This window comes from Gekko japonicus, unplaced genomic scaffold (genome assembly GCF_001447785.1).
Source record: "Gekko japonicus isolate JY-2015 unplaced genomic scaffold, Gekko_japonicus_V1.1 scaffold14, whole genome shotgun sequence".
Taxonomy (NCBI): Eukaryota; Metazoa; Chordata; class Lepidosauria; order Squamata; family Gekkonidae; genus Gekko; species Gekko japonicus.
In genome coordinates, this window is record NW_015176452.1 from 742,952 (window position 1) to 768,379 (window position 25,428).

Genomic DNA, 25,428 nt, shown 5'->3' on the forward strand with positions numbered 1-25,428 from the left:
AAATGGGTCAGGTAGTAGATGATGTAAAGGAGCTCTGCCTGAGACTGTGACGAGCCACTGACTGTCAGGACAGGCAATACTGACCTTGATGGATCAATGGCCTGATCCAGTATCAGGCAGCTTCATGCGTGATTAAAAACAAAACAAAACTTGAGCAGATCCATTTTTTTTGGTTGTATGGTTTCTAAAATATGCTTTCCTTGTTCACAGTGAACACTTACATATCAAAACCTTAACAGGGATGTGGTGTATTATATCACAGTACTTGCTTTGAGATCTTTGTCTGGGACGTAAAATAAAACGCGGAAGTAAAGGAATGGTGTTTTTTTCCTTTTACAGAGAAATGTTTTATGTTCTGGGGTAGTGCCACAGATTTCTCTTATCATGGGCCCTTGTGCAGGAGGTGCTGTCTATTCTCCCGCTTTAACAGATTTCACATTCATGGTAAAGGTAAGGATTTAATCATTGTTGCCTTTTCATCAAACATCAGGGACCTGAGTATGTTCTGGTGGGATAGCCTGAGTCATGGGTTGGTGAGGGGAAGGGGGAAATGCCTGAATTTAGCCTTCTCCTATAACAGGTGATACGCATGGTCACAACTGGCCACCAAATGCATCCCCCAGGTCCTATTTGTAGGGACTGTTCTCCTGCCCTTGCACATTTGTGTGGTTATCTTCAGTAAGGTGACTTGCACCTGATAGCCTTTTCTGTCCCAGACGTGTTATGGAATTGAGGCAAAAGTGAAGACATTTAATGTCTTTTTAGCTTAGTTTTAAAGTTTCAAGATTATTTTCCTTTTCAGCTAGTTGTCATTGGGTTAGAAACATCTGAACAGTTGGATTATATTCATCCTTCCAAGAGAAAGCAGTGTTTTATTTTTAACTCTGTACAGCCAGTCAGGTATAGTGGAATTTATGGTGCTTAGATATATAAGGTAAAGGTAAAGGTAAAGGTTCCCTTGCTCGAAAGCCAGTCGAATCCGACTCTAGGGTTGCGGTGCTCATCTCCGTTTCAAAGCCGAAGAGCCAGCGCTGTCCGAAGACGTTTCCGTGGTCATGTGGCCGGCATGACTAAACACCAAGGCGCACGGAACGCTGTTACCTTCCCACCGAAGTGGTACCTATTTATCTACTTGCAATTTCTTGCTTTCGAACTGCTAGGTTGACTCAGCCTCAAATCTTTTCTGAACAATGAAAGTCACTAAGTGGCTGTGGCTATATCACTGTGTTACGCATTTACATACCTGGCAGGGTTGCTGTGAGATTAAAGGTGACTACTGCAATGCACTTTGCATGCAGAAATGTGATGATATTCATCATGCACTTGAAGCTCAGCAAGCCCTTGGCTGGAGCTGAAAGATGTCATACCTGCAGGAATACCTACTCCCATATGAACCTTCCTACACCATACAAGCAAGGGAAGCGTGTCCGCAACTCTCACAGCCCCTTCCCCTGGGCTGAAACATCATGGTGTATTCTTTTTCTCTGCAGAGGAAACACCTGTCAGGCTGTACTGAGTGGGGGAGAGTAGGATACAAATTGAAATAAATAGATAAGTCTCTGTGGCCCCTCCCAGCCCATCACCAGAAAGTGGCTGTGCGTCCCACCTTCTCTAATCCTGGGGCCACAGTTTGGAAACATTTCCACATCCTCCCCAGTGACCCCTGTTTGGCAGAGTGCCAGGTGTGCCACACCCATGTCTGGAGGGGTGCAAACCCATGTCCTCTTCCATCCTCTGCAGGTATCTGCAAAGGGTGCACCCAGCTGTGTTGCTGCTGGAGGAGAGAGTGGTGGCCAGAGGGAGGAAGAAGAGGCCACTCCCTCTCAGCAGGGAGAAGTGGAGGGGGAGCAAGAGGCTCCTCCAAGAAAGTCTCCCTGGACTTGGGCTGCTGTGGGTGGGACATGAAGGTGGGCTACCCTCCAAGAAGTCGAAAGGGCTTTGTGGAGGACCCAGGAAGCAATCACTCACCTCATTGCTGAGATGATTCTTGTTGATGGTCAACCCTTCTCCCTTGTAGCAGACATAGCCTTTCGCCAGCTGCAGTGCTGATGGTCAAGGCTCTGGTCTCCAGAGTGCAAGGCAGAACCGTGCACTTCACAGCAGACCTCTGGAGCAGCCAGTAGGACTGTCGGGGTATGGCCTAGGCCCCAGGAGGGGACAGTCCTGCCACCGGGCTACAAAGTGGTTCCGTTCCATGTGCAGGGGATGAATGCAGACATCACTGTGCAAAACACTGCCACCATGTGATACAGAGAAGCCTGAAGGAGTGGGTGGCAGCAGCAACATCGTCCGTGGCTACATGGTCATGAATGCTGGCGTCAACATGGTGGTAGAGGTGAAACGTGTGTGCCTCAAGGGCATTGTCTGCCTGGTGCACACGCTTCAGCTGGTGGTGAAGGATGCTTTGGGACTGGGGAGCACTGTCAAGGCCACCTGGGACACTGCCTCCTCTTGAGATGCAGTCCTTTTTGAGACCTGCTGGCGCGTGGCTGCCCACCTAGCATGGCATCACATCTGCCTGTCTGCTGTGCGAGAGGCAGGGGGAGGGGGATGAGGAACTCCACCTACACCATGATTGTGCATTTGGTGGAGCAGAAAAGCGCCATACAGGATGTAATCTCCTTTATGACCATCCTGCACGGGGAAGAGGAGCTCAGTATCAGTTCCAGTGACTGGCTGACCCTCTCCCAAATGGCATGTGTTGTCAAGCCCTTCCAGGATACCACCAATGTGCTGTGTGCCTATACAACCAGCCTGGGGCAAGTCATCTCCCTGATTCGAGGGCTGGACCGGTCACCCTGTTGCCTTGGAGTTTTGTAAACAGTTTAATTGAGCAGAGACAGCCTGTCTGGAAATATATCCTTTCACAAACTGCCATGAACAGTTTTTGAAATGTTCGTGCTGGGTGGCTTTCCACGAACATTGCTTTGCAAACCACGAACCGGCCAAAATTTGTGAAAAACTTTACTTTTTGAGCTGGTTCATGCCCATCCCTACTAGTTAGTTGTTTACTTTCAAATCTTTTGATTATGTCCATTTATCAAAATAATTGTCTAAAACATAGAGAAAGCTTTTCAAAAATCATGTTTCTGTTTTGCAAACATTTAATAATTGAAGAATTTGATTCTTGCATCCTGCACCTCACCCTTTGCATTTTTCCCCCCAGGATACATCTTACCTGTTCATAACTGGCCCTGATGTAGTCAAATCAGTTACCAATGAAGATGTTACTCAGGAGCAGCTGGGAGGTGCAAAGACACACACAGCTGTGTCAGGTTAGGAATGGCTAAATGGCTTAATTGCCATCTGTTCCTGTTTTGCAGTCTCATTATGATGTGATCGGAGTGTATATAGTATGAAGAATGCTGTAATCCAGGAGTATAAAACCAGTAACACAGTTTAGTTGGGAATGTGGTAAAAAGATTCCTTATTGTCTACTGAAAATAATTTGGCAGAGAGAGGGCTTATTGTTAAAACTAGTCAGAGGTTTAAGAGAAATTTCTTATACTAGAAATACTGGAACTGTTCCTTTTTGCAAAGAGCTGTATGAAAAGTGTTTCATAAGTGTCTGCTTGCTGGATCAGACCAGGATTCAGTCTAAATCAGCAACAGTATCTGGCCAGATGCCTCTGGGAAGCTCACAAAGGGAATGGAGGCCACAGCTCTCCCTTGTTTCCTGATCCGGCATCTGATGTTCAGAAATAGACTGCACTTAAAAATGGTGTTTTCATTTAGCCTGTTATGATATCGGCTATGAAACTCCCTAATCTTTTTAAAGATTTGAAACGTGAATAGCTATTATCACTTGTAATGAAGTCTTTTGTGGATAAGTTTTGAACCACATGCAAACTGCTTTATTTTGTCAGTCCTGCTTCCATTTGGTGATCCTGGGATTGGAACAGGGGTCATTTCTATTTCCTTCCCATGGTTCCTCGTTATGTAAGCCTTAGTCATGTCACCTTTTTATAATGCAGTCCTGTGCATAGCTGCTCTAGTCTAAGCCCATTGACTTCAGTGGACTTAGGGTGGAGTAACTAACTCTGTATATGAGTCATCTTCTGTTTCTAAATTCCAAATGCTTTAGTCAACCGTTTGATAATGTGAGGTACTGTAATAGCAAATGGAGACCAGCATCTTCTGTCTTGCCAACATGCAAGCAATCCAGGCTGCTTACACTAAAATGTGTTTGGCAAAATGCAGGGCACTACTTGTTTGGCAGTGGCTCATAGACTTTACAACTCCCCCTGTCCCAGGTGACCTATTTGGTTCTCTTGCCTTTGGTCCTCTGGAGGGTGTGATGGACATGATTTTGTTCTAGAAGGCCTTTAAGGGCTGAACACATGGTGCTGGAACCAGCTGTTTGGCATTGTTTTCTGTGGATTTTGTTTGCAGCTTTATTGTGGCTTACTGTTAAGGATTTTAAAAATAGTTCTACTATTCTATAACCCTTTTTATTGCTGTTGCTTTTATCTCTGCTGTTTTAATTTTGTATGTATTTTAAATATTGTAAGCCAACCTGGGTGCATTCAGACATTTTTCTTACCTGTGATTAAGTAAAAATGTGCACAGATCTGGCTTATTGCCAGGCTTGTGTGCACTCCCCAACCCTCCCATGTTGGATCTTGGTTAAAAACTCATCCCAGTTACCTGAGGGGTGTGAATGTTGGCATGCAGGTTAACCAGAGTCAGTTCTCCCCCCCCCCCCTCAGAGTTGATAAACCACTGGAGGGAAAACGAACTCTGCTAACCCTCATGCCTTCATTTGTACATCACTGGTAAGAAGAGTTAGTTTTTAACTCTAATTTTTGCACAGTGGGGTAGTGAGGAGGAGTATGTGTCAAACCAGCGACATGCTTGGTCTGCATAGTTTATAGTCAACATTGGATTAGATTTGAGTCCAGTGGCACCTTTAAGACCAACAAAGTTTTGTTCTGGATTATTAAGAAATCTGGATGTAGCTGCTGCATGTTTTTTGGTAGAGGGGCTCGATAGAATTACAGCAAATAAATAAAAGTGATGAACAAATAACTCATGACTTTTTTTCCACATGGAGTTCAGCTAGCTTATGAGAACATGTTGCCTTAGAATGCATTTTGAGCAATGCTCAGAAGTACTGGATAACAAGAATGGATCCTGTGAAAAAGATCCCCGATTCCCTGCAGCCCTTCAACTTCTGTCTTCATGTTGCTCCTGTAGGTCCCCCATTTCCCAGGAGCAGCATTTTGGGGAGTATTTTGAGCTGAAGCAGGAGAAAAGAAGAAAGGAAGTTGTACTTCCATTCACAGAATTCAGATGGGATCCAACCCCATATCCTCTGGTGTTACAGTTACTACAACATTTAATTTGTGTAATTTGTTTGCAGGTATAACAAGAAGCACCAATCCTATTGTAAAGAGATATTATATTCTCTGCTTTCTTTATATTAAGCATATGTTAACTACTTTGGCTTGAGAATTTGGATGCATATTGGTCTTAGATTAATATGATGTTGTAGTTGATGAATTTCTTGCTGTGTATTCAAGATCTCAATGGAGTCCTTGCAAGGTCAGATTTGTTTTGTCTCGTTCTCTGCAGGGGTTGCACACTGTGCCTTTGACAATGACATAGATGCTTTGCTCAATCTCAGAGAGTTTTTTAATTATCTACCTCTTAGTAACAAAGATCCAGCTCCAGTCCGTGAATGCAGTGACTCTCGGTAAGTAGGTTTACAAAGGATAGGTGCATGTAGAATTTGAATATGCCCTAGGACTCAGCTAGTCCACTTTCAGCAGTGGTAGGATTTCCTAGATATATCCCTGATGGAGGCTTATCCAGTTAAATACTCTAGGGAATATTCCTCTTGGGATGGAAATTCCTGGGCAGCCTGTTCAATCACTTAATTGTTCTGGAAGATAAGCAGCTTATCAGAGAATTCCCCAGGGGTGATTTCCAGATGTTCTAGGGATTGTTTCAAGCTGTTCCCCTTCAGAGAGATGCTTGCTCAGATGTGAGCGGTAGAAAATAACCTGGTGCAATTTTATATTGGTGCAGTTCTGCCGCTGTGTGATTGACACTTCATTGATGGACCAAACCTGTCTGTATTTCCTTCTTTAGTCTTGCCTCTTACTGGTACTATTTGGCTGTTAAACAGTTTTTGCTGGCAGTGATGGGAAGGAGGCTGTTCTCTAAGGTCTGAAGATGCAGTCTGCTAAAGATAATCCCTCAGATCTCATTTATATGCTGACTCAGGATTCTGGTTTTTGGTCAGATTGTCCTAGGTTAAGGAAAAGGTCACTTCTTATAGGACTAATTTCCTCATATGAATTCTGATGAGTATGTTTCTTGCTCTTGATTCCATTTCCTTAAAGCAATCGATTGGTTCCTGAGTTGGATACAATAGTCCCGATGGAATCTACTAAAGCTTATGACATGGTGGATATTGTACATGCGGTAAGCTCCATATGCCGATGTTACTAGTGATGGAATATAAAAACTTTGAGTTAATATACAGTGCATTAATATTTATTTCATTGGGGTTTTGCTGCAATTTGATAAACCTGTTTTGATCTTGCTGGTATGCAGGTTGCTAAACAACTAATAGGAGCTGTGGTGGCTCAAGTGGTTAAGACACTGAACTGCAGGCTGTGGAAGGTCAGTAGTTCAGCAGTTCGAGACACGGGTGCCACATGATGGAGTGAACTCCCATCTCTAGTTCCAGCTCCTGCCAACCTAGCAGTTCGAAAGCAAGAAATTGCAAGTAGATAAATAGGTACCACTTCGGTGGGAAGGTAACAGTGTTCCGTGCGCCTTGGTGTTTAGTCATGCCGGCCACATGACCACGGAAACGTCTTTGGCTCTTCGGCTTTGAAACGGAGATGAGCACCGCAACCCTAGAGTCGGATTCGACTGGCTTTCGAGCAAGGGAACCTTTACCTTTACCTTTAAACAACTAAAAATCCATTGGTTGTTGCTTTGTATGAGTGGTAAAAGTAATGTTTTGTATCCTATAGTCATTTTCTGCTGATGGAAGGAACTTAGCTGAGATCATCCTTCCAGTGCAGACTATGGATGGGCACAAACCACATTTTTGCAGTTCGGTTCGTGGCTGAACCACAAACCTATATGAACTGGGAGGTTGGTTCGTGAACTGAAACAGTTTGTATTGATTTGTGATGCCTGCTTTTTGCTCCCTGCCACTTTTTGAGTGGCAGCTGAGCCATAGCTGAGCCATAGTAGCAAGCTCAGTTGTTTTGAGCCCAAAGCAGTTGAGCTGCAGGAGCAGGCTGCCTCTGCGGCTCACCTGTTTCTGATCTGAACAGCTGAGTGGCTGGGAGCAGCCTGCTCCCGCTGCTCAGCAGTTTTGGTGGCTTTTGTGGGGAGGAGAAAGCAGGGGTTTAAAAGCCCTGCTATTTCCTCCCCACGAACAACCTTAAAAGTTCATGGAGGTCCGTGGCTGGGCTGCAGTTTGTGAACCTCAGTTCCAGAACCATGAACCAGCCAAAGCTCATCACAAACAAAAGTTCGTGAGCTGGTTTGTGCCCATCCCTAATGCTGACCCCCATTTTGTTCCCTCATGCTGTGCATGAGGTTCCCTTAACTACAAGAGGCAGAACTTCAGAGTGTTCAATGGACTGCAGCAAGAAGGGGAGAAACAAAAAATTCCCATTCTCTTGGCTTTGCATGACTCATGGTTTGCTGGATGCAAGCCAATTCATAATTGATGAATTCACAGATTTGTACTTCTTTATAAAAAAAGGAGTTATGCATTGTAATTCCATGATATCATAATCATTGTAATTGCATGATATCATAATCAAAGGACTATGGCTGCCCAATTTAATTTTTATTGATTTCACTGTGTGTGGCACTATAAAAATAGGATGGCAGTCATGGGTGAAGGCTTATTTCTATGGTATGTGAATTACATACAAAAAGTGTTTTGTTATAATAATTGTTTCTGGATTCAAATAATATGGGCACATGACTACAGAATGCTAGAACAATAGGAGCTGAGTTTGGAACTTCTTCAATTTTGCTTCTTAAAATAAAATTAAGTACTTTTTTGTTGGTGGGGGTGGCTCTGTCTACCTCTTGCTACCTAATCTATGCCATCATGATTTGTGTATAATCAAGAGTATTTACTTTATGTGTTACGAAGTGGAAAAGCAATAGCTGAATAAGACTTTGATATTGCCATATCAGTTTTCTTCACTTTGATTTAATTCTGTACTCTCTGATTTTCATCTTGCATTTTATTCTGTGCCATTTTTGCCTTTATGTCAGAGTTGGCTGGTGCTTCACCAAAATAGGGATGTTACAAGTGCCATTTACCCTGCTAAGCCACCCTCACTACTCTAGGAATTCCATGTCCAAAGTTCCTCCTTCCTGTTCATTCACAAATCCTTTCTGTCAACCATGATAGCTGACTAAATGATTTATTGATACCAAATGTAAATGACATAACATCTCAACAAAATCACAACATACAATAAATTCAGATCAGGATTAAAACGATTAAAACAATCCATCATGGCAAAATAAATTTTATAAATTTACAATATACATGTATAAGGTTAATAAGACATACATGCAAAGTTCTAAAATATAGAACCTATAATTTAGTTAACATTCTAACAGATGTACCCAAGGTTAATTTCTTCCTTAAGCTTATTGAGAGAAAAATAAAAATAGCCACCTTATGAGTAACATCTGGGATAAAATTGGCTAGTAAAAAGTTTAAACACTCTTCCGCCGAGCCAAATAAAATAATAAGAAATAGGTACAACAGTTTCTTGCGAATGGACTTGTAGTAAGGACAGTATAGCATTATAGTGGATACTGTCTTCCACCTGATTTAGGTTGCAGGAGCAGAGGCTCTGATCCACAGGTAATGTATGAAATCTACCTTGAAGATATGCCATCAGCTTAGTAAATGCCTTTTTCAAGGGGGCATTAGAAAGGTCAACCAGATATTGTGAAAAAAATCTGTTTTTCTTGAACAAAGGGTACCAAAAAGAGAATCTAGATTGGGAGACCTGGCTAGCATCTCGTAAGGCGTCTTTACCAAAAATCCAGTCTTGCATTTTACCTGAATCCTAGCAGTTTACTTCCTCTAAAGGGGGCAAGGAGTACAAGTGCAAAATGGGGGAGAACAATTTGGACCACTGGTTCACCTCCTTGTAGTACTGGAAACAGTATTTTACAAGATGGACATCTGGAATATTAACTAGCTTCTTATAATATTTTAATAACTTCAAATGTATTCTTGCTGTAACAAGATGGTAGGCCAACTTCTAGTCTTAAGCGTGGTGCGGGGGTTCCCTGTGGAAGACCTAAAATTTTCTTTAAAAAGAGATTTTGAATGGATTCTGAAAGAATTTTTTCTCATTCCACCCCCAGATTTCCACCCCGTATAAAAGCTGAGCAATAACCTTGCTCCAGAAAACCTTTAGAGACCGCCTTTAGTGTAGAAAATTTTAACTCTAATTTTAGCTCCCATAGTGCATCACACAGTTAGTAAAGTAGCATTAAGATGGGCTTGCCAAGATTGAGATGCCTGAAAGGTTATGCCTAAATATTTAAAAGAAGGGCATTGTTCTTTTCTGTGGGCATTGACAGACCATCTATGCTTAGGGCTGTTTACCAAATACTATAGCCTTGGTTTTATTGTAGTTAATTCTTAGATCCTCTTGTTCGCAATAATCCACAAGTCTCACTAGCATCCTTCTAAGCCCTAATTGAGTAAACGAAATGATGGCCATGTCATCTGCATATAAGAGTACAGAAATTTTCTGGCCAGCCAGGGAGGGAGAAAAAAAGTTCTGGGAGTTCATGGTCAAAACAAAATCATTAATGTAAAAATTAAACAGGAAAGGGGCCAGGAGACATCACTGTCTAACTCATTTTCTCAAGGGAATAGGGTCTGTAAGGGAACCATAAGCATCAATTTATATCCTAACTGAAAGGTTAGAATGTAATTCCTTCATAATCCTGAGGAGTTGTCTATCTATATTTGTATTGGCTAATTTAGTCCAAAGTCTAGTATGCGAACTAGAACTTTCATGCTCAAAATTACTATGTCACTGATGATGCTACAGCCAATATTGGAATGAGTCTGTCATCCTCATTACTTTTTTGTCTGCGTTTCCAGAGGCATCAGGTAGCCTGTTGCTGGAAACAGAATGCTGTACCGTGGCTCACTGGCAGAGCACCTGCTTTGCATGCAGAAAGTCCCAGGACTGAGTAGCAGGTGGTGTAAAAGACCCTACATGTGAGACCCTGGAGGGCTGCTGCCAATGAGAGCAGACAATACTGACTTTGATAGGGCTTACGGTCTGATGCAATAAAATGTTCTTTCAACTCTGCTTCCAGCTTAAAGGCTTGGGAGATCAAAGGTACAAAAGACAGCGGGTGCACTGTGATTAGCCGGCCATCGTCCATCACTCAGATTTTCCTCCACAATCCATGATTGACCTGCAGTGCAGGTGCCTGTGCAGCAGACCTTCACTGTCTGTAGGGGCAGGCAGAGAATGAAATAGTAAATTAATTTATACCCTGGGGCTTTCTGCCCCTAGTCCATCATGTGCACTGTGCAGTTTACAGATCATGCTGGGGGCCAACTAAGAACCTTTTTTTTGCATTTTTTTTCTTTTGCGTGTTGCATCACTTACAATGCAATTCTAAACAGAGTGAGATTCTTCAAATTGCATTGACTTCAGTGGACTTGGAAGAGTGTAACTGTTTAGGATTACCCTGTTAAGAGTCTTAAATCTTGCTGAACTTTCTCTGCGTTTTACCACTGAACTATCTGGGTTTGTGTGTCAGATGACTGTGGAGGGGCTCAAAACTATATGTTGATGTAAGTGTAGAAACTCATGGTGGCAAAATTTGAAAGCCTGTGCTCTGGGTAGAGGCTGACTTACTGTCCAAGAATAGAGTTCTTACAGTGATACTTTTTTCTTATTCTTTATGATTTTGCTAATGGATTGCTAGCATTTCTTAATCTCCTAGTGTTGATTGGGTTGGACTGGTTCTCTGAAGCTTATCCAGGGGCTGTAGAAGAGAGGAATTTTCCAGGAAAAGTGCACATGTTGTAGATTTAATGGGGGTCTCAGAGCTACATGTGGGCCATATCATTTCTTAAGCAGGTGATGTGTTTAAAGGTCACAGTTGGTTTATTAAATTATGGAGTAAGTAAAACAATTAATATTAACTGTCAGGAATTAGAAAGTTACCTTTATAAGAAGTGAGTTTCCAATTTTTCCCCTGCTCTAATGTTAATGTGGATAAATGTTCTCTGAGAGCAACATACTGAAAAGAACTTAGAAGAACCCTTCAGCTGTTTTATAGGCTAAATCTACTTTGAATGATACAGATAAGCTGAAGTCATATACATTTCATCAGTAAAATGTCTGGATTTCACTTGTGTAGATTGTTGATGACAGAGAATTCTTTGAGATCATGCCCTCCTATGCTAAAAACATCATTGTTGGCTTTGCAAGAATGAATGGAAGAACTGTTGGAATAGTTGGCAACCAGCCCAGAGTTGCATCAGGTAAGAAACTATTAGTGATTTGCATAGTGGAGAAAACAGACTGAAAAACATCTATGCCTAGCGGCAGGACCTGAACATAATTTCTTAACAGTCACACTAGTTCTTACTGTCACTTCTCTTTTCCTCTTTCTTTTCAACATTTTATGAGATGTACACTGTTACTGTCAGTGAACATTATGTGTGTTGTGGAACTGGGTACTGATAGCTGTGGTTTCTATATTGCAGTATATTTGAATATTACTCTAATCATGGACTTTGACTCCTGTCAATAAAGTTTTATCTGTTTATTTTGCTAAATTCCATCTCAGTTTTCCTGCTAGCTTTTCACTGGAGCCCTGTCACCTTATTTTAAAAAATCCTTAAATAAGGCGTGATGGTCTGATTCCAGGTTTGGGGTGTATTATTTGCTATCCAAGTTATTTGCTATCTAAGTTAGCAGATCTTGCTAGGTCAGGAGTGAGGGTCAGCACAGGAGAGGCTTGGCTATTTTGTGTGAGTCTTGAGTCCAGTTTGGGAAGCAAGAACATTTACACAGGAGATGTGTTTAACGTGGACATGTGGAGGCTACAGAATTTCAATTAACACTAGGCCTTTTTGTAAATGAAATCGGTGAGTCAGTATAAGTCATCTTTGCAGGACTCTCTGGTCCTGTCCAGTGTTTGTCAGAGGAGCAGGGCTTCCACATCACATTAACAGAGGCAGTAATTTCTGCATCAGTTTAAGAAGCTTTTTAAAATAGCCAATGGGTGAGAATGGAGGAACACTGGAAAGTATAAATGGAAGATGGAAGAAAGCCCAAGTGGAAACTGTAAGAGAGGTCTGCGGAACCTAGATTGTGAACAATGTAAAGATAGACCTCTCAGAGATCTCTGCATTCCTAACTGAGTGAGACAAAAGGAACTGGAGAAGAAGGGTGCATCCCAGCCCAGGAGACGGGGAGCTGGCACTTACACCTTTGCATCTGTCAAGGATGTTCTCCTCCTTTGAGTGAAGATTTACTGTAACTAACATGTGCATTTATGTACGAGAGAATTGATGTGTCATTAATAGTTTTTTTATATCTATTTTTAAAAATTAGGCTGCCTGGATATAAATTCTTCTGTGAAGGGAGCTCGTTTTGTCCGATTTTGTGATGCTTTCAACATTCCTCTGATAACTTTTGTGGATGTGCCTGGATTTTTACCAGGTATGTTGTTCTGAGTCTTCCTTGAAAACAAGTGAAAAAACAACACTATAACATCATAAAAGCAGCAATTCTAAGAATTATCAATATTAAAAGAAGACATTAAAAACAAGCCAGGAGCATAAAAACAGCATAAAATGAGGTTAAGCCGCTGAAGCCCTGTCTGGTCATCACCCACCTAACCTTTGAAGGTGTGGGGGCAGAGGGCAGGGCTTGGGAAGATGATCAGCTGGCAGGCTGGACAGTGTGGGAGAAGGTTTGAGTAGTACCTCAGTCCCAAGCTGCTTAAGGCCTTTCAGGTAAGAAACCATCACTTTGCACTGTGGCTGTGGAAACTGAATGGAGGACATGTCACTTCTTATATGTTGAATTGGAAGCTTTCATTGCAGATCCTAAATAGAAGGCATAGGGGTTTGCCTTTGCTTGCAAGGGTACAGGCAGAGCCAGTGTCTTAGTGGTGAAAGGAGCTGTTTCTTTGCAGAGCATTTTTCCTGCTACAGTGCACTGTAGATACATAAACTGTTGTTGTAATAGGTTCCTATTGACACACATCAAAAACAAGAGAGTCTTGTGGTACCTTTAAAGACTAACATATTTATTATAGCATAAGCTTTTGTGAGCTTGTTTAAGCTGCAACAGACTGTTCCACTGGTATTTATTCATGCATAGTTAATGTATTTGTTGGTAGAGTTAGAGCTGTGGAGTAAGAGGATATAACTGATGATCCCCCTCAGCAGCTTGTCTCACTATGTTGTCAAAGGCGTTCACGGCCAGAGTTCATTAGTTGTTGTAGATTTTCCAGGCTGTATGGCTGTGGTCTTGGCATTGTAGTAGCTGACGTTTCGCCAGCAGCTGTGACTGGCATTCTCAGAGGTATAACACAGAAAGATGGAGTACTCTCTGTGTCAATGTGAGAAGAAGAAAAAAAAGTTTTGATGTGGCATCTCTTTTTATGAAGGTTCTGGTAAGAGACACACTTGCACTTGTTAATCAGATTTTTCCGGAGAACATAACAGCCTTATTCCACCATTGTTTGACAGCCACTTACTTCCAATGGGATAATGAATTCTATGAACAGATGGATGGGGTTGCCATGGGAAGCCCTCTCAGCCTGGTTATAGCAAACCTACATGGAACATTTTGAAAAAACAGCTTTAGAATCTGCACCCCACAAACCTACAGTCTGGTTCTGGTACGTAAATGATACCTTTATCATTTGGAGCCATGGAGAGGTAGAATTGATGGAGTTTTTAGACCACCTCAACAATATCCACCTGAACATACAGTTCCCCATGGAAAAAGAAATTGAGGGTGAACTCCCATTTCTAGATATCATGGTCATCCACAAAGCTAACCTTCAATTAGGTCACGTCCAATGTTCCCTCTAAGCAGTGGAGTCTTGTGAACAAAAATTCTGCTTTGTGAGCTACTGACATTAAAGTTGTGAGCAAGCCATTCGGCTACTGCATAAATTAGTTTGCTCTGGAGGCATCCTTCCTGAGCTGAGACAAAAATGTGTGAGCCGGAGGCTAAAAAACTTTGAGCTAGCTCACACTAACTCAGCTTAGAGGGAACACTGGTCACGTCTACAGAAAACGATCTGAGAGACCTAGGTTCAAATCCTTACTCAGCCATGGAAGCTCGCTGGATGACCTTGGGCCATTTTTGCTCCCTCTCTTGGCTAATCTACTTCACAAGGTTGGTGTTGTGAATGGAGGAGGGGAGGACTCAGACCCACCAGAAAAGTATAACAGATGCTACGATTGGCAAAAGACAGAAGAGACTCCCTCACTTCTACAGGAGTATACCGCATACCCTGCAGTTGTGGACAGGTTTACATCAGGACCACACAGTGTAGCATCCAGACAAGAATAAAAGAACATGAAAGACACTGCAGACTTGGCCAACCTGAAAAATCCGCAGTGGCTGAACATAGCCTAACTCAAACAGGACATAGTATCTTATTCCAAGACACTGAAATGCTGGACAACACATCAAATTACCATGTCAGATTACATACGGAAGCCATTGAAATTCATAAACATAAACAATTTCAACAGGGAAGAAGAGAGTTTAAATAGGGCATGGTTCCCTGTCCTGAAAAACACAAAATGCTCTACATCTTACAACAGCACTACAGATAAGATTGGAATTTCAACAGCCAACCCATATGCAAAAGAACCTCCTCAGGAAAGCTCCTCTATTAGCATGTCACAGCCTGGGAAACTCCTATAAGTTAATGACTCAGCCCTACCCCACCTTCCTGAGTAGATATAAATTACCTCCTTACCATTTTTCTTCTCACATTGATACAGAGAGTACTCCATCTTTCTGTGTTGTACCTCTGAGGATGCCAGTTACAGCTGCTGGAGAAACATCAGGTACTACAATGCCAAGACCACGGCCATACAGCCTGGAAAATCTACAACAATTAATAGCTTGTCTCACTGTTAATTCACAAGCATCAAATTAGCTTCATAAAGTTTTGCATCAGGAACTAATACCTTTTTATATATTGTTATAGAACCTGCACATGCACAGTTTTTATTCAGTGCCGGAAAGGAAGAATGAGAGCCATTATGTGCAGCTTTCATAGTATTGCCTTTCATTGAAAATGGTAGCACTATGGAGGCTGTGTGTATGGCGGTATCCTAGTTGCATTTTGACCATTTTGTTGGCAATTTACCTCCCCTTGGGCTAGGGGGTCTCCAGACTTTTTGAGTCTATGGACACTTTTGGAGCTTTGAGAACACCAAGCACCACCACTAAATGGCTGCCACGGTGTGTTTGTGGGGGTCCAGCCAGCCATGAGATCTGGGGCCAGTCACAAAATGTTGGGAGCTTCCAAGCCAAGTGTCATCCTACGATACAGACAGCTACTTTTGAGTGGGTGCTCCTTGAAGACGCAAAGGCAATGTGTCCCGAGTCTTTTGAGGCAGCTCCTGCTCAAAGGAGGTGGAGGAAAGTCAGGACTGGCTCTTTGCATTGGGGAGGAGATGCTTTGAGGAAGAAGGAAGTGGGCAGCATGTTGGGAGTCGTGGCCTTAGGCAATTATTGTTTGCCTCTGATAACCACATAGATGCTACTTCACAAGGCTTGACATATTTTGGATAGGTTTTTTAGACCATTTAATCCCAGATTACTAAAAAAAACAAACCCAAGGGAATAGTAGATAACTCTGTAGTTTAAAAATGGCCTCCTAGGATGCTTTCAGTCAAACCAAGAAGTGACATGCAGAGGGTGTGGCACTTTCTGACTCATTGAAAGACATTGGTCTTGTGCGAGCAAACACGACTAGCACCATAGGTCCATACTGTACAGTGGAGGGTGGCCTCCACATTGGAGGCTTAGGGTACGTACCAGATTCTGTAAATCTGTTGTCTTTCTTGCTACAGATATCTGGTTCAATCATGGTTTCCACTTCTGCTTTTGTTACTCAGATAATGCTGTCATCATTAATGATTGCTGTATATAGTTTCGTATTAAACATCCTGTCCTGAAGTAATTTTCTCGAAATAGTTATATGTTTTTGTTGTATTCAGGAACGGCTCAAGAATATGGCGGGATCATACGGCATGGTGCAAAACTCCTGTTTGCTTTTGCAGAAGCAACAGTGCCAAAGATCACTGTTATCACAAGAAAGGTAAAGTCAAGCTGCATCTTAATGTTGTTGGCTAGCTGAGAATGACTAGAGATTTGCCTGTCTCTGGTTCTGCTCTCATATGCCCCTTTTTGTTTTTGAGCTTGTGCTTAACTTTGAGAGACTGTCTTAGTTGCAAGTGTCGTGATAAGTAATTTATATGGAGTTATGTACAGTCTATGGAAGCATTAATTGCATTGCCATTCTTGGTTTTTCTAAAAATAAATGGCTGGCTTGGGCTTATGCTGTAGGTAAGAGTAGCCAAGCAGTGTACAATTTTGTTTTCTATTCATTAGATTCCTATGCAAGCCCTGTCAACAAGAATGGAAATGTTGTTGCAAACTCACATTCATGTCAGTGGGATCTGTCAAGGAAACATTCCCTGTGGATTAGAGCCTTTGATGTTCTGTGTCAAAACCAGGGCTCTTGCTCAGGTTAATTTAAGCAGGAAAAAACGATGGTAGAGCTTGCTGTCTGTGCAGACTTGGAAAAAAAAGAACATTGATCTTATTCTGCTCTTCAGTGGATGGAGGATATCCTTGGGGGTTACTCTTTCCACTTGCTCTAAAGGCAGGGCTATCTAAATTAAACAGGGTTGTCATTCCTTCTGGTGGAAGGATGACAGAGTGCAGCAGAGGCTATTCAGAAACCCAAAGCTGACTACCACAGTGTGAAAAGAAGCCCTTGCTAGCTCAGAGTGCCATCCTTGGGCCCTGAATGATGCCTCCACTGATGAGAAGAAACAATTGTGGTGAGTCCAACATTCTTTTCTTCGTTGGTGGAGGAGGGTATCCCTGTGAGAAATATTAAACAGCAGTACCTACATTCTGGATGGCAAAGCTTGCTGCTGGACAATATGGAAGTAGAACACGCTGGAACAACTATCTCATAAATGCTGCATCAGAGGAAGGGAAAGTGCGCATTTTGTAATGCTTCACAAAGGAAAAAAAACATGATCTATGACTGCTCTTCAGGCACTGGTGTAAAAGAAATAGATGCTAAAGTTCCTTTCGGAAAATGGACAGTAACACCTGAGAGTGCAGGAAAAAGCTGGACTATGTAGCTAAAATGTCTGCTTCAGTCCATCTCCTGATGATGGATTTGGAGAACTTCCTACCCATGTTAGATGAATGAAAAGATACACTTTTGGAATAAGTGTCTGAGTGCCATTGTATCTTTGTGGCATAGAGATACATGGATGGAGAGGACTTCCAATTCTGAGGCCTTGCTTATTTATTAAAATATTTATATCTGCCTTTCTTTGTGGCTCATGGTGGCTTACAAATTATAATTGAAATCATTACAGTTTAGAAGCAGTAAACAACCCCCCCTCCTCCCGGGAGATTTTTGTTGTTCAGTCGCACAATCAAGTCCAACTCTTCGCGACCCCATGGACCAGCTCACGCCAGGTCCTCCTGTCTTCCGCTGTCCTCTGAAGATACCACCACTCCACTTTATTTTCCATTGAAAGTCCTGGCAAAGAGAATGGACTCACAATGCCTCCTAACCATTTCTAAAGACTGTGCTACCCTTACCTGCTTAGGGAAGCCTGATTAGAATTGGAGCAACAATGGAGAAGGAAGATCTAGGAGGAGAAGCTCCTTTGAATATGTGGATCCTAGGCTATGAATGGCTTTAATGGTTTTAACTAGTACCTTGAATTGGACTTACCAGCTGAAGATTATGGGCAGTCCAACATAGAACATGTTAGTTGTCCAACTTGCAAGGTTAGAAAAGCATGAATCAGCATGGCTAAATCTGCTGAGTCTAAACAGAATGAGAGTCAGTGAGCCAGCAGATCATAGAAGGCACTACATCACCCTCCTTTTCAAACAACAAGGTTGGGTCCATGAGCACTCCTAGGCTCTTAAACTCTGCAGATGCCAACTATCGTGCATCTACTACAACAGATCTATGACTGTTCTTCAGGCATCGTTGTAAAAGAAATAGACGATAAAGTTCCTTTCGGAAAATGGACAGTAACACCTGAGAGTGCTGGAAAAAGCTGGACTCTTAAAACATCGGCGTCCCTGACAAGCATCACCTCTGTCTTACCTAGATTCAGCTCGTTTGTTTTGTGTTAGCCACCTGACATTGTCCTCAAAGCACTGGTTCATAGCCCATGGACACATTTAGAGGTTTATAAGAACATAAGAACATAAGAGATGCCAATGTTGGATCAGGCCAAAGGCCCATCCAGTCCAACACTCTGTGTCACACAGTGGCCAGAGGTTTGGATAATGAAATATGGAGCTGGATGTAATCTGCATATTCTGCTTCGGCGGAAGGGCAGGATAAAAGCCGAATAAATAAAATAAATAAATAAATATTGATGACAACCAAACCTGAAGCTCTGAGCAGTTTCATTGAGGAGCCTCATATAATGCTGAAATGTTATTGCAACATTAATGGAAAGAATTCTGAGGGGGACCACTTTTAATAATTCAGTTAAAGGTTTATGATGGTGACTTGTGAGAAATCTAGAAAACCTTCCTCAATAAGTAGTTATGTGGACTTGGTACCTTTCCTGCTCAAAATGGCAAAAAATGCTGTAGTTTGCATCTTATATCTTGGAGGCCCCCTCATGGATCACTGCCTTGTCGTGGCGAGGGGGCTTGCATGGTTCGATGAGGCGGACAGGCCACAGCAGAGAACTCAGACCAAGTGGGATCCACTGGAGAAGGAAATGGCAACCCACTCCAGTATCTTTGCCAAGAAAACCCCATGGACAATAACAAAAGGCTAAAAGATATGATGCCGGAAGATGAGCCCCTCAGGTCGGAAGGTGTCCAATATGCTACTGGGGAAGAGCAGAGGGCAAGTACAGGTAACCCCAGAAAGAGTGAAGTGGCTGGGCCAAAGCCAAAAGGACGCTCAGTTGTGGATGTGTCTGACAGCGAAAGGAAAGTCCAATGCTGTAGAGGACAATACTGCATAGGAACCTAGAATGTAAGATCTATGAATCAAGGTAAGCTTGACGTGGTCAAAAATGAGATGGCAAGAATGAACATCGACATCTTGGGAATCAGTGAACTAAAGTGGACAGGAATGGGCGAATTTAACTCAGAAGACTATTCTATCTACTACTGTGGCCAGGAATCCCGTAGAAAAAATGGTGTGGCCTTTATAGTCAACAAGAGAGTGAGAAAGGCAGTATTTGGATACAATCTCAAAAATGACAGAATGATCTTGGTCCGAATCCAAGGCAAACCATTCAACATCACAGTAATCCAAGTCTATGCCCCAACATGCAGAAGAGGTTGAGGTCAGCGAGCCAGGAGGGGCCCAGGGAGCCCTTTCAGGCCCTCCCCCTGGGTTCTTCTGCCCTCCTGCTGAGGCAGACGACAGGAGAAGCTGCTCAGAGGCCCCCGGGCCCCCTCCTGGCCTGGCCGCCGAGCCAGCCGAGCCAGGAAGGGGCCGGGAAGCACTTTGGGCGCTCTGGTCTGGACAAGTGGCCTCGCAGGAGGGATGGGGCACCTGGCAAGGTAGGGGCGCCTTTGCCTTGGGCCCCGGAGTCAGCAGCGGCAGTGGGAGGGCACCAGGCTGGGGCAATCGGAGCGGCCTTGTGCCACCACTGTGGTCCAGGCAGCCAGGAAGGGCGCACCGTCGGGGTCTGCGGCGGGCACAAAGGAAGAGAAGGTGGGTTCTCCTGCCCTACTGCCCTCTGGTAAGCAGGGGGGCCGGGTCACGGGCCTTGGCCCACTGGGGCGGGGGGCTGGAGCCAGGGCCGGACAAAGCTGGGCGGCTTGGTCCACCGGGGTCTCAACTGTGTGTGTGTGGGGGCAGGCCGGACGCCTTTGACGAGCCAGGGTGGGAGAGGACGGAGACGGGGCCCACAGCCAGGTGGCTGAACTTGTGCCCATTCCGCGGGGCGGGACGAGCCCGGGTGGCTTGGCCCAGCAGAGCCTTGATCCGGTGGCGCTAGTGGGGGGAGGGCTGAGGCCAAGCGGCCCACGCCCGAACGGCCAGCCTAGCATCCAATATCTTCTCTCCCACAATGGGCCTTCTTCCTTGTGTGTGTGTGTGTATATATATATATATATATATATATAAATTAGACAGGCTATGCTTGTAGCTGTCAGATAAACATCAGCCTTGTAGCTATCATAAAAGCAGTAGGGTTAGCTAATTCATGTCAACGTTTACAGAACAATAAAACGTCAAAGTAATGCTACTACAGGGCTGATCACTGGGCAGGGGGCATGGAGCCACCACACAAACTCCTCAGGTAGCCACAGAATCTTTACTGTGAGTACAGCTGACAGGATTTTTGTGTTGTCACCCTCATGGATGGCACATATACATCCAGCACTGTGCCAGCTGCACTGGCTTCCAGTGGAATGCCAAGTCAAGTTCAAGGTTTTGGTTTTGATCCATAAGGCCTTTAGCGGTCAGGGACCAACATATCTATGGGACCATCTCCTCTGTTATGTCCCCAAAAGGATGCTGTGCTCCTTGGAGAACAACACCCTGGTGGTCCCCGGCCCTAGGGATATTTGGCTGTCCTCGAGCAGGCCCTGGCCCCAACCTGGTGGAACTCTCTGCCAAATACCATCAGAGCTCTGTGGGACCTTATGCAATTCCATAGGGCCTGCAAGGCAGAGATGTTCCGCCAGGCTTTTGGTTGAGGACAGCAACGACTTTCATCTCGGTGGGCTGGCACCCTCCTCTGTTTTCCATGCTTGTTTTTTTTTTTTCCCCATGCTTGTTTTGACCTCTTCCGCCCACAGTCTGTAATATGGGAACAATTAATTAATAAGTGTTAGTATTCGCCATCTGTTTTTTAAAATGTAGTCTAATATGATTTATTGTTTTTATCTGGTCAACATTTTTAATGTTTTATACGTCGCGCAGAGCCTGCAGTAGCAGGGATGGCGCGACTCATAAATTTAATAAATAAATTTAATAAATAAAGATACCTTGATGCCTCTAGCTTTCTGAGAGCTGGCTCTTTGAATAGAAGGAGCTTGTATCTCCTCCTGGCTCTTAATATTTTAATATTTTTGGAAGGAAAGGGAAACCTCTCGGCTTAAAGGTGGTTCAGCAAAGGAAGAATCTAGAAATTGCTGTTCACCAAACAACTCACAGTTTTCTACTTCTCTTTTTACCTTTTGCTTTTATGAGGGTAAGGTCATTCTCAACTATATCAGAACAAGGTTATCTTGGGTGGGTGGGCAACCTTTGACTGCAATTTTTCATCGCACTCCTCTAGGTGATTTGTGGCTTTTGCCCACCCAACAGTACTTTTGTGCTGCTGTGGGCAGTGTTTAATGGCCCATTACTTAAACACAATACCTCAGAGCTGGATGGTGAGTAGGAGAAGCAGTACTCCCATCTGTAGTGTGTTTCTCAGTAGATCTCTTTGTGTGCTTTTCAGTTGCTTACCAATTGTAATATTGCCTTTTTAGCACAAAGAGGCTGTGGGAGCAGCTGCCTGCTTAATTAGAGCATTTAATATCCTGCTTTTCATGGTGAAAGATCATCTCAAAGCAACCAACAAAAATCTTTTAAAATTACCGTATTGTATATTAAACAGCTTGATGCCTCAAAGAGAAGAGGTGAGCTGGCAGGGGAATGGGTTGAGTAGCTGGATCTCATTCAGGCCTTGATGACAGCTGGTCTTCTCTTTGCTGGCAGTTGGCAATGGGGCAACATGCCAGCAGTAGAAGAGAAAGCCTTGTTTCCCTTCCCATCTTAAAAAAAAGGAGAGCAAGAAAGGATTCTCGTGTTTTCCTGCCTTTTTATGCAGTAAAAATAAGGGCAGAGGAGACAGAAGTGGAAGTGGGTAGGGTCTCTTTCCATCAAAAGGGATGAAACTCTGTCTAATGACAGTGTTCCCTCTAAGCTGAGTTAGTGTGACCTAGCTCACAGTTTTTTAGCCTCCGGCTCACACATTTTTGTCTTCGCTCAGAAAGGATGGCTCCAGAGCAAACTAATTTATGCAGCAACCAAATTGCTCACTCGCTTTAATGCCAGGAGCTCACAAAGTAGAATTTTTGCTCACAAGACTCCACAGCTTAGAGGGAGCATTGCTTGTACAGTGACTCACCCAGATTCCTTCGTCCACAAATGGAGAATACAATCCCCCCCCATTCTTGGTCACAATGTAACGTTACATTGATAGGCGAATCTCTCGTTCCCTAGGGTGATTTCCCCACCTCAGAACACTGTGACAGATGGTGTTCATATGTATGTGCATGTGTGTATATAGACGCACACATATACTGTATGTGATAAAAAGGGAACATAGGTTGTCTTTGGGGAACCGTGCACTTTTCAGTTGAAACAGCTGTGACCCATGAATTGCTGGTCTGGCAGTGAAAAATTACTTTAAAAACATATTAAGGATTTTTAAACGGAAAGACAAAAACAAACAACAGATATTTTAAAAAAGGAAATAGAAATACAAAGTTGAAAAAAACCAAGAAAAAAGGATAAAAAAGAGATGAGAAAAAAATATGAAGAATATAAAGAAGTGGCTTCGAATTTTCTCCATGACAAATATACATAAAGTTACAAACTTAACACTTTGTAATTACAAAGAGTTCTTTCTTCTGTTATCTAATTCCCCCCTTTAATAATCAGATCCGCAAATCATCATTTCATTTTTTCCCCATTTCATGCAAAACGTCTATAAGGGGTTTCCAGTTAATAATAAATGTAGATAATGTCTTTTCTCCAATCAAAGATGTAAGTTTAGCCATCTCAGCAAGTTCCATCTTCTTCACCAACCATTCCTCTGTTGTAGGTAATGTAAAACTTTCACATTTTTGTGCATATAATAGTCTAGCTGCTGTTGTCATATATAGAAATAAAATTCCATGACGTTTTTCTAGCTGTCTGTCCATTAGTCCCAAAAGAAAAACCTCTGGTTTCAATTGTATATTAGTCTTTAGAATTTTCTGAATTAATGAATGTATTTGTATCTGAATTTTTTTGGCTTTGTTACATGTTACATAAATGATAGAATGTCCCTTCTTTTCGTTCACATTTCCAATATACATTCAAAATATTCTTATATATTTTCGCTAATTTCTCTGGTGACATATCGCATCAATACATCGTTTTATAAAAATTCGCTTTGAGACTAGAGCTCAACATAAATTTAAGGCCTTCCTTCCACATAATTTCTCATTGCTCTATTTGTATATTATATCATTCTGGGCCCATTTTATCATAGATTCTTTCACTTACTCATCCTGTGTCTCAAATTTCAACAGGAGTTTATACATTTTAGCAATAACTTGTTTGTCATTTGTACATAATTCTGTTTCAAATTCAGTTAAAGATTGTTCAAAACTGTGCAAAACCATGTCGACTTTTATCTGCTTTAAACCTTTCTAATAATTGTGCGTTAAAAAATTGGCAAGTGTATCCTTCTGTTATCACATCTTCTCTTTGTTTCATTTTACAATCCCCTTGAAAGAAATCTAGTATGTCACGATAAGTTAACCATTTATGCTTACTTATCATTTCTTGTCTGTAAAATGATTCTTGGCCCCGGTCACACGGGCAGGAAACTGCAGAGGAGAAGCGTGGCTGTTTGCCCTGGGGCAAACTACTGAGCAGTTACGTGATCAGACCTCCTGTGGAGGTCCTGTGGAGGTACCGTGGAGGTTCCATGGCAAGGGAGAGGTGCCGATCACAGGACAAGCCGGCGCACAACGAAGAAGCGCGCGCCGCGGCAAACTGTTTTTTATTTTTGTGTACATGACAAATGTGCATGCTCCGTTGGGTGCGCATGCGCATCCACAGAGACTTGGACAAAAAAACCCCACCTTATTTGCAAGGGGACATGGGCGGGCGCCGGATGCCACCGGAAACGCGATCAGACGCCCGCCCTTGCCCCGCAGTTTCCGGAAACTAGTACCTCGAAGGTACTAGTTTTTTGCCACGCAGTTTCGGTTGGAAGCCTCGGTTGAGCCACGGGAGTGCTACGCTTCCCAGATGTGCTGGTGGGATCGCGCCCGGAAACTCTGGCTGTTTTCCGTCTCACTTGTGTGGCTTCTGTTACGTGTGACCGCAGCCCTTGTGTAGAAAACCACAAGGGTGCTTTTGGACACAACCTAGGTTTATATTTATTCCATATTCTTAAAATAGCACATCTAATATAACGGTTTTTAAAATCCACATTGACCTTAGCTTTGTTGTACCACAAATAACCGTGCCAACCAAATCTCAAATCATAACCTTCTAACTCCAATAACCTTCTATTTCTCAACAACAGTGTTGTAGAAAAATTACTTTTTAAGTATTAAACTAAATCTTAGGTGCCTTATAGGGATAGAATCAACAATTACACTGGACTTTAATTTAAAGCTATTAAATACTTTATTATCTTAGTTTAAAAATTTTGAAGACAAGACGGGTGGGCGGAGCCAGCGGCGCATGGCGGATGCTTAGTTTCTGTGCTCCTGACCCCTTCTTCCATATTTCTACTTGAAATCGGTACTCGACGCCTTCATGCCGAAAAAAACTGCTAGAAAAACTTCTGGGATTATCGCAGACAAAAATCGAACAAACAAGGCATCAGTACGTACCTTCTTTTATCTGATAATCCCCTCTATGCCCTCAGCTCCGGCCTCGCCTGTAACACCTAAAATGGTGGCAGACACTACTCCGGATAAAAATAACGACCCTATAACCCGTCGGGACCTAACCGAGCTAAAACAAGACATACTCAACTCAATGTCAACTCTAGTATCGAAGCTTTTGCAACCACTCCAAAATATGGCGAAGGAAATCAAGGAGGCAGCTAAGATAGCTGAAAATGCGGCAGACATGGCGCTGACCCTCCAAGATGAAGTAAGAACCTTACAATCATCTGATTATGCTATGCTCAATAGAATTGCAGTACTAGAGAACAAATGGCGACGATACAACTTAAAATTCCGCAGATTTGAGGAGGGGGCGGAAGAATCCATGGAATTGGCTGTATCTATGTCGGGATGGCTTGCTAAAGCCCTTGAACTCGAAGAGGGTATCGCTCCAGCACTGGCGCGAGCACAACACTTAGGCCCTTTGGCGATGGCCCGTAAAGACAGACCTTGAGATATCCTGGTCCAATTTGTT

The 25,428-nt window shown here is 42.9% G+C and overlaps 1 protein-coding gene across 1 annotated transcript in view; it reads left to right on the plus strand.

Annotated features, from left to right (window-relative positions):
• The window catches only part of PCCB (propionyl-CoA carboxylase beta subunit), a 49,151-nt gene that overhangs the window by 14,457 nt on the left and 9,266 nt on the right, over window positions 1–25,428 (plus strand). The window contains exons 6-12 of the mRNA XM_015426807.1: window positions 340–450; window positions 3,167–3,275; window positions 5,575–5,695; window positions 6,348–6,429; window positions 11,410–11,533; window positions 12,612–12,719; window positions 16,259–16,359. Of these exons, the coding sequence (XP_015282293.1) occupies window positions 340–450; window positions 3,167–3,275; window positions 5,575–5,695; window positions 6,348–6,429; window positions 11,410–11,533; window positions 12,612–12,719; window positions 16,259–16,359 (756 nt within the window). The remainder of the gene's footprint in view (window positions 1–339; window positions 451–3,166; window positions 3,276–5,574; window positions 5,696–6,347; window positions 6,430–11,409; window positions 11,534–12,611; window positions 12,720–16,258; window positions 16,360–25,428) is intronic.